Source organism: Cyprinus carpio, chromosome B16 (assembly GCF_018340385.1).
Source record: "Cyprinus carpio isolate SPL01 chromosome B16, ASM1834038v1, whole genome shotgun sequence".
Classification (NCBI taxonomy): Eukaryota; Metazoa; Chordata; class Actinopteri; order Cypriniformes; family Cyprinidae; genus Cyprinus; species Cyprinus carpio.
Window position 1 is genome coordinate 29,196,454 of NC_056612.1, and position 10,131 is coordinate 29,206,584.

A 10,131-nucleotide genomic window follows, 5' to 3' on the forward strand; every position below is an offset into this window, starting at 1 on the left:
ATTATATACTATATATATCGTACATCTCTATATATATATACAGTTAGTTTAATTTTTTTTTGTAAATGACATAAAAATAAGTATAACTGATTTAAGTGTAAAAATAACAGTAAAAATAAAAGAAACAAAGTAGTAGTCTAACATCTTTCAATTGGGATAGGATAAGTAAGAAACACCACCCCCAACCCTAATTCACCAAATATCTAGATAATATTAGGGGTTCGGTTTAGTGTTAGGTCACAGCCATCAGTTAACTTGTTAATGAAACATAGAAAAAAGTAAACAACAATGGAATCAATAATTTTAAAAAAATACCAATCTAACAAAACTCATGTTCTTTGATTTAAAATAAAAATAAATAATAAAATATTAAAATAAATTAGGTTACCATTATTAGAAAAATATTTATCTGACAAATTTTTTTTATTAATATTATCACATTATTCTATTCACTATAGAACTGTATTATGTATAATTTATTTTAATCAGTTGTATATAAATCTATTTTAGTCATTATTAAAAACATTGTAAATATGAACTAAACCACCACAGTGTACTGCTAATGAGACTAGTAATACTGAAAGTTTAATTAAAATGTGTTTACAGTGCTGCCAACAGCTGAATTAGTCTTAGTGAATTTACAAACATAAGTGTTCACTATATTTGTATGAATCATACTTGATGTCATTACGTATAAACCAGCATTATATTAATTGTCAACCCACTTTAGAGAAAAAAACAAGTTTGTGTGTGTGTGTGTATATATATATATATATATATATATATATATATATATATATATATATATATAGTTATGTAATTTTTTTTGTAAATGAAATAAAAATTAATTAAAAATGATTATGTAAAATAATAGTAAAATTAAAAATAAAAGTAGGATGTCACATCTTCAACAATGATAAATAAAAAATAATACAATTATTAATTATATTAGGTTAGGGTTTAGGGAGTGTTATGTCAGCCATCAGTTACTTGTTAATGAACAAAAAAAGCTTAAAAACAATGTAAATCAATAATTAAAAAAAAAAGCGCACCCAACAAACTCATGTTCTTTGATTAAAATAAAAATAAAGTAATAAAATATTAAAAATAAATTAGGGTTAACATTATATCAGCTGTCAGTCACTTTAGAGAAAAAAAAACAGTGTTGAAAATAAATAAATAAAATAAATAAATATTAAACGCTTTGTAATTTGATTAAAATCAATGTGTAAATTACATAAATAAAAATATTAAAATAAGTTTTTTAAATTACTAAAAGAACTAAATAATATACACAATGACATTAAAATAATCACGCAAAAAATAAATAATGGATGTAATTTGATTAAAATAAATGTACAGTAAATTAAGTATAAAAAAATATTAAAATAAGTAAAAATGACTTTAATAATTTACCTACAACTGATTAAAAGCAAATTATACATAATACAAAGTTCTCATAGTGAATAGAATAATGTAGATAATATTAATAAAAAAAAAATTTGTTGCGGAATAAATATTTTTCTAATAAAATTTTACACAGTAACAATAATATTGTTTATGTATTAGTATTGTAGATCTGCCCGAAAGACTGATAACTCCTGGGGAATTCCACAGTAATATGCATCTACTGCTTAGTTCATGTGTTTGAGGTGATCTGACCGGCTGAAGAATGTGGAGCTGTACTGTAATTATAATAACGCAGGCGCATAAACGAAAGGTGTTTCTTGTGTTTAGTGTGAGGAATGCCGTCCTGAGACTCAGCCGCAAGACAGGTGAGGTGCTGTAAATCTGTGTGTTACGTGCCATTTCTTGTAATTATTTGTGAAAATTAATAGCAATTTCTGAGTGAATTAAATAGTTGAATAGTAAATACTACAGTGTAACTGCTGAAAGAAAACATTATCTTTTTGGACCATGGTAGTACCATAGTATTCTGTTCATTTACCACGGGAGTATTGTGGCTTCCTTGGGATACATTTGGACAGATGCTAAGGTAATACCATCATTTACAATAGTAATACATGGTGGCTATAAAGTTAATACCGAGTAAAAGATGGTATATTTTTCCCGTTGGAAGTAGTAATTTAGGACGCAAATTTTACCCGGTTTTCAATTTTAGTGAATTTAAAGGATGAAATAAATGTCACATAAGGGTCATTTTTAAAAAACTAGTAAAAAAGTAAAATTATTATAATAAAAAAAATAATAATTATAAAATAAAATTATATTGATAAAAAACTATTCTCTCTAATTAAATTATAAAATAAATAAATTATAAATAATAAATTCATTTATGGTAAATTATATCAAAAAAAAGATTTCAATAAATAGATGTACCTGTTAACGAATAGTGAATAAAACTCATACTAATTGTAACATAATAGAAACTCAATTCTTTTGTCTTATATTTATAGTATTAATATTTACTTGAGCCCTGTATACATTTATTTTTAGTTTTAGTTTTACTTTATTTTTAAAAGTTTATTAGTCAGTACCTCATAATATCATAATTTCACCAGGTACCAAATTGTAAAACCTAAAGTATAGTGAATAACTCATAATAATGTAACATAATAGAAAATCAATATTTTGTCTAATATTTATAGTATTAATATTTCACATTGAGCGTGTATACATTTACTTTAGTTTTAGTTTTACTTTATTTTAATTTTATTGTAAGTACCGTCATATATATCATAATTTTTCACCAGGTACAATTGTAAAACCATGTTATTTGTTCTTTTACCATAGTATTGTGTTAAAGTACCATGGAATACATTGGTCAGATACCATGGTAATATTATAGTAGTTTAAGTAGATCCATGTAGATGATCATTTGTAATAACACTACGGTATTTCTCTTGATAATTTACCGTGCTTATTACCGCGTGGTATTCTGTGGGAAGTAATTTAAGATATACTGATCAAATACCGTAGCATTTATAACGAAGATCTTTAAAGCTCCTTGGAATGCGTGTGAGCTGCCTGTGAGCAGTAAAGGTTGAAAGTAATGATCCTGGTATTTAGGATGTTTATCTGCTGCAGATACCTCCTACAAGTACAGCCCATCCTTTCTGTTTCCTCTTGCAGCTCCGATCTTTCCAGTAGTTTAAAAAGCGAGCAGAGCTTTCACATCTGCATTTTCACTTTATCACTTCAGCTGACTTCAGCCCTTCATGACGCCTAAGTTCAGATAAACAGCAGATTAGTTTGGGTTTGCTGCCGTGTCTTAGTTAACCTAACCAGTGTTTCCTGTAATAACGTGGACGAAATTCGGCTACAGGACCGCTGTAGCCACTTGTTTTGGGTGCACTTCCTGGCTCTAACACCCAGTGAGCTGTCTATAGGCATTTGTTGCTTTGACTTCTAAGAAACTATCTTTTATACCCAAAGAAATACATAAAACTTTACATTATTTTATATATTGTTTCATATATTTTTTAATTTTTATCTTTAGGACACAAGTTATTTTATGTTTATATTTTTATTTTACTTTATACATTCTCAAGACACTTTCTTTTTATATCCAAAGAAGAGATAAACTTTAAATTTATTTTATGTACAGGTATATATATATATATATATATATATAAAACATTATTTTATTACATATATGTTTATATTTTAAATGGAGTGAGCATTTAAATATTAAATATTAAATATTTTAATAAATATTTAAAATATTTATTTATTTATTTAAGAGCTTATTTTAGCTAAAGCGAAGAAAAAAATATTTTATTATTTAATATTTACATTTTATATTATGCTGCCTTCTAAGACACTTTCTTTTTATAGCCAAAGAACAGATAAAACTTTACATTATTTTATATTTATTTATTTATTTATTACATATGCTTATATTTAAATAAAATACATTTTAAATATTAAACCTAAAATCAAATATATTATTTATTTATTTAAGACCCTTCTTTTAGCCAAAGAGCAGAAAAAGATTTTTTATTTTTATCATTTAATATTTAAATTTTATATGGTACGCCTTCTTAAGACATTTTCTTTTATAGCCAGCAAATATAAAACTTTGTTAATATTTTATATATTGCAATATTTTATTATTATTATGTGTTTCTATTTAATGAAATATATTTAAATATTAAACAAAATAAATATTTATGTTAAAGACCTTCTTTAGCCAAAGAGGCAAAATACTTTATTTTATTATTAATATTTATATTTTAAATGATGCTGCCTTTTTAAGATGCTGTCTTTTAGATTTTACATTATATTCTTTTTTTATATTATTATGCTGCTCTCTAAAATGACTTTTTTTCAGCCAATTAGCTGATGCAATTTTTTTTTTATTTTATTATTTATTTATTATTCTTTTTATTTTTTATATTTTACATTATACTGCCTTCTGTCAGTCAAAGAACAGATACAATTTATATTATATATTTAACATTAATACTTTATAATTTGCTGCATTCTTTTTACCCAAAGAGCGGATAAGATTTTACATTATTTTATATTTATATTGTATATTAATCTTTCTTCTAAGATGCCCTCTTATAGACAAATAGCAGATGTTATATCATTTTATATATATATTATTATTTTATATTTTGTATAAGCATCGCATCGCTTCCATTGCGGAAAGTGAAGTCGGATTGCAACAAGTCTGTTTTGTTTGGTTCTTTCATCTCAACAGTGTTTAGCTGAGTTAAAACCTGCCGGGTCTAGTTTTGATCAACGGCACATGTAGTAAATACACACACAATAAGACCTGCTTTTGTTATGAAGGCCGTCTGTTTAAACAAGCTATTGTGTGTGTGTGTGTGTGTGTTCAGAGAGGCTGTGGTTATTCTGGGAACAGACTCAGTCTCTCTCAGTGTGGAAATATGAAACCGGTCTGTGACATTTTAGAAGCCACTTCCTCCTCTATGTGTCCGATGTGTTTGGAGCTCCTCGTATCTGTGTTTTATATTTATCTGTGTGCCTGCGAGTCCTAATAAGGCCGGGGCCGGTCTGACCGACAGAGCAGGGAGAGGCTGGGAACGGTTCGGAGTCAATGACGGGCGAGAGTCTGTTCCCACACTCGGCGTCAGGAGCGAGTACAAAAGCTTCAGAGTCATTGACACTCGTTGTGTACCAACACCTGCTGGTGCTATTGATCTGCTGTCTGTCATTCCTGCTTTCATCTCCACAGCCTTTAACGTGGTGGTTTTTTGGCTTTGGAGGAAAGAGAAGCAAATGCTTTTCTATCACTTTCTAAATCACGACTTTTATTATGCAAGAAGATATTGACCAGGACTGCTTATTTATACTGATTTTTAAGTTGGGGGTTGTTCTATAGCCATAAAAATCTAATATATATGAATAAATTATAATATTTATTGAAAATTTTTTATATAATTATATATATATAATATATATAATGTATATAGATTATATATAAATTGATATAATCGTACTAAATATATAATATAAATAAATATATAAATAAAAATTATTTAATAACATTTCGCTATTACACTAGAATAAATAAATAAAATTCTTATTTATGTTTTTATTTCTGCTTTATATTTTCATTTTAAAATGTTAGCATTTTGGATTCTCATTTATAGTTCATCCTCCTTTTAATTATTTACAGTTTCCTGCACAATTTGACCACATGATAATTAGTATTAATACTTCAGCATAAATTAATTATCATTTTAAAATGGCGATTTAGATTAAATTAGATTATAATTGTTAATCTAAATCTAAATTTACATAAGAATTATTTTACGTAATTAAGAATTTGTATTATATTTTAATAATAATTAAAATTATTAATAGTTTTGCCTTTTAAAATGGATTTACGATTTTAGTTTACATGTAACTAAGTTAATGTTTCAGTTTTGCTTCAAATTTATTTAAGCATAGTTATTATTCAAAACGCAATAAACTATTTAAAATTTATTTAAATGTGAACTACATTGTTTATTTTTAATACTACAGTTAAATTGCTATTTTTATTTCTACAGGCGAGAGTGGAATAGCTATTGTTATACTTAGCAATTAATATTGTCATGAATCTTTTATATTAATAATTTAGATTAAATTGCCAGTGTTTACTTTCTGTAACACATTCTACCTGAGAATGAATGGCTGTTGTGTAACATGTTTTGCTCTTTAATCTAAGAAAGCACATGTAGAACAGATTATACACTGTTTACCACTCAGGATTTCACTTTTACCGTGTTCAGTGTATGTTAGCTTGAGCATCTGTCATTTGACCCTTGTTTGCCGGATTGAATTACTGTAATGTGCCTCCTCACTTAACCAGTCTCCACTCCTGTGTAATCAGACATGCCCAGACACAATATGGAAACGCAGAAGAGTCAATGGGATCCGGTCCGGAGATCACCGTGGATCATGAGAGTGGAGCAGAGCCCCGCCTCCTCGGGGGCGGAGTCAGACACCGAGGGCAGCAGCACAGAGAGCGAACGGGTAAGTACACGCTTTCCTCTCATAACCAGTCCAGCGGATCAGCCGCACTCATCTCTCGCTCATCTCTTAACCAGCATCGAGTCAAACAGGGAGGCGGAGTCTCGCTGACGTCACCGTCGATGCTGCAGCAGCGAATCACAGAGCTCGACCAGCAGAGGGAGGAGCTAAAGATTGAGGTGAGTTTCCTTAACGAAAACTATGATGAAAAATATATGACTAAGATGAGACATTGCCGACATCATTAAACCCTAACTGTGACTCTGTTAGCCTGCAATATCGTTGACGAAAATAGACAAAAAATAGCAAAAAAATTTCTATATCCACAATTTCTTTAGATTTTCTTTAATAAAAAAAGAAGAGAAAAACTCTAGACCTCTGTGATTTTTTTTTTTTATGCTTGGGTTGCCAGATGTCTCATAGTTTCTCTCTTAAAACGACACGTAGTTTATAAGCAAAAAATTATCTACACTACCAGTCAAAAGTTAAATGCAGATTTGATGAGCAGAAGAGACGTCTTTAAAAAACATTAAAATCTGACTGTTCAGAAACCTTTGACTGCTAGTGTATAAACATTAAAATCTGACTGTTCTTCAATAAAAAAGAGGAGAAAAATCCTAGACCTTTGTAAGTGTTAATGCTTGGGTTGCCAGATGTGTTTAAATCCTCCAAACAGAGTTTCACTCTTTAAAAAGGACACATATTTGCCGTATGTTTAATTTATCTTCACAATCTGGCACCCATTAGCACTCACGTTGCAGAAAAAACACTGATGATCTGAAAACATTTTCGTTAAATGAAAAGGTAATTGAGTCATGTTTGTTTTCTGGTGTGTGACTGTATAAAAAATAACATGCATTTTGTATGATCCCTCTCAGTTTGTGAAATAATTAACATTTTGCAGATTCTGCAAGGAGTATGTAAACTTTATGCTTTATGCAACTGTATGATGGAATGTAAAGAAGTGTTTTGTGGTGCAGCTGCACCTGGAGGTGGCTCTGCTGCGAGGGGAGCTGCAGGCGGAGCAGGAGCGTCTGCGCAGACACACAGAGCAGCTGCAGGTGCTGCAGGAGAAGGACAGGCAGCGGAAGAGCCAGCGCTTGGCCAGCAGACACAAGGTCTGCATCTGATCTGTTCACCCTTATGATGCATGATTACTGTAGGGATGCACGATATTATCGGCCGATAATGGCTTTAAATGTAAATATCGGCATCGGCCTGATATGAAAATTATGGTGATATGTCTTTCCGATAAGAGGAATACATTAACTCACATGTGCTCAAGGTGTGCTAGGGATTAGATCACGTCAGCAGTGTGGCTCATTCTTGAAGCAAAGTTTTGCTTGAATGGATTCACTGTTTGGATCGCTGCATTTAAACTGAGAATGCAGTACAGAATGCGTCGGTATGTGATAGAGTAAACAGCAATAGCACAAGCAGCGGCAGCCTCCCCCGGGTCCTAATGCTCACTCGGTTATGAGTTTTAATTCCGTAGGGGGCGCTGTTGGCCTGCTTCTAATAAAATGAAAGTAAAATTCACACATAACATTTAGACTGTGTTTCTGATTAAATAAAGCAGTAATTGATGTCATAAAATTATGAGTGTGTTTTGATTTAAAGGTCAGAAGCTATAGCTTACATGAATTAAAAAACAAAAAACAAATATGACACTTGTAAATTAAATAATTTTATATATACTGATTTATTCATTAATATGTAATATGTTATATTTTTAAGTAAATTATGAGTTTTAAAAGATTTTCAGAATTTTTACAGCTTTTTTGCTTTAGACAATCTACAAATGTTAAACCTTCAAATGAAATGTTAAGGTTACTACTGCATCTTTCTGAGAAAAAAAAATGCAGCGATTGAATAAAGTTTGTTTATAGTTAAAATAACTTCATTATTGTTTATTTAATTCTAACAAATAAGCTCTTGTTAAAAACTTGCCAGAATTAAAAATAATTTGATCATAATTTCCACACACGACTTGGTGTCATTTCCAAATAAAAGGAAATATATCGGTATCGGCAAAAATTAGTTGCAAAATATCGGCATATCGGGGGAAGTAGTGGCCTAATGGTTAAAGAGTTTGACTCTTAACACTAAAGTTGTGGGTTCGAGTCTCGGGCCATCAATACCACGACTGAGGTGTCCTTGAGCAAGGCACCGAACCCCCAACTGCTCCCCGGGCGCCGCAGCATAATGATACCCACTGCACCGGGTGTGTGTTCACGGTGTGTGTGTGTGTGTACTTTGGATGGGGTTAAATGAAGAGCACGAATTCTGAGTACGGTCACCGCATTTGGCTGCAGGTCAAGACACTTTAAACGAAGTTGCAAATACGTATATTACTAAACGATTTGCTAAAAATTGGCATATCGGCTAAAAATGAATTGCAAAATACCGCGCCAAAATGAGTTAAGCAAAATATCGCCAAAAACAAGTTGTAAAAAACTGCATATCGGCCAAAACAAGTCGCAAAATCGCCAAATGAGTGTCAAAAATATCGCATATTTGCCAAAATGAGTTACAAATATTACCAAAACGAAGCTGCAAAATATCGCATATCGCCAAAATGAGTTGCAAAATATCGCCAAAATGAGTTGCAAAAATCGGCATATAGGATATCGGGAAAAATCCAATATCATGTGAATACTCCCTACTGAGGTAGTGTTTGAGCTGAAGACATGCTGTCCTTCAGGAGCTTAGTTCAGCTGGGAGGAGTGCCTGGTTGTGTGGAGAGTGTGAAGAGGAGGTGTGGAGTGAGATGGAGAAATGATTCCCCCACTGTTCAGAAGACCAGCTTATAAAATTAGGCCACAAGCCTGATCATAACAGGTGAACACCAACACTGTTGTCTGAGGTGTTAATGAGGCAGTCATTAGGTGTTTCCATTTCGTCTGAAACATTGAGTGCCCTGTCATATCTAATCTTCAGCGACAGATGAGAGGAATGTTGTTTTGAAGTTATTAGTCTCATATATATATATATTTATACACTCCCAGTCCAAATTTTTGAACAGTAATGTTTCTTAAAGCAGTCTCTTCTGCTCACCAAGCCTGCATTTATTTGATCCAAGGCACAGCAAAAAAAAATCATATTGTGAAATATTTTTACTATTTAAAATAACTACTTTCTATTTGAATATATTTTAAAATGTTATTTATTCCTGTGTTTTTAAAGCTGCATCATTACTCCAGTCACACGATCCTTCTGAAATCACTCTAATATTCTGATTCGCTGCTCAAAAAAAAACATTTATTATTATTATTATTATGTTAAAAACAGCGGAGTAGAATTTTTTCAGGTTTGTTTGAAGAATAGAAAGTTCAGAAGAACAGCATTTATCTGAAATCGAAATCTTTTATAACATTATAAATGTCTTTATCATCACTTCTGATCAATTTAAAGCATCCTTGCTAAATAAAAGTATTAATTTCTTTCTTTAAAAAATGTTTTTTTTTTTTATAATTAATTATACTGACTCCAAGCTTTTGAATGGTAGAGTGTAAAATGTTACAAAAGTGTTTTATTTCAGATAAATGCTGATCTTTGGATCTTGAATAGTATAGCGTATAATGTTACAAAAGTGTTTTATTTCAGATAAATGCTGATATAATAATAATAATAATAAATATAGCTGCAAGCAGCGATGGCGGGCTCAAGCCATCAGTGCAA

General features: G+C 30.6%; 2 protein-coding genes across 2 annotated transcripts in view; one reads left to right on the forward strand and one right to left on the reverse strand.

The window, feature by feature from the left end:
* LOC109106292 (cyclin-dependent kinase 14-like) overlaps positions 1-10,131 on the reverse strand; it is a 434,688-nt gene that overhangs the window by 287,582 nt on the left and 136,975 nt on the right. The gene's annotated exons all lie outside the window — the stretch shown is intronic.
* phldb3 (pleckstrin homology-like domain, family B, member 3) lies at positions 6,232-7,639 on the forward strand. Its single transcript, XM_042741811.1, has 3 exons — positions 6,232-6,453; positions 6,528-6,629; positions 7,431-7,639. Exons 1-3 carry the CDS (start codon positions 6,313-6,315, stop codon positions 7,578-7,580), a joined length of 393 nt encoding a protein of 130 aa, XP_042597745.1. The 5' UTR covers positions 6,232-6,312; the 3' UTR covers positions 7,581-7,639.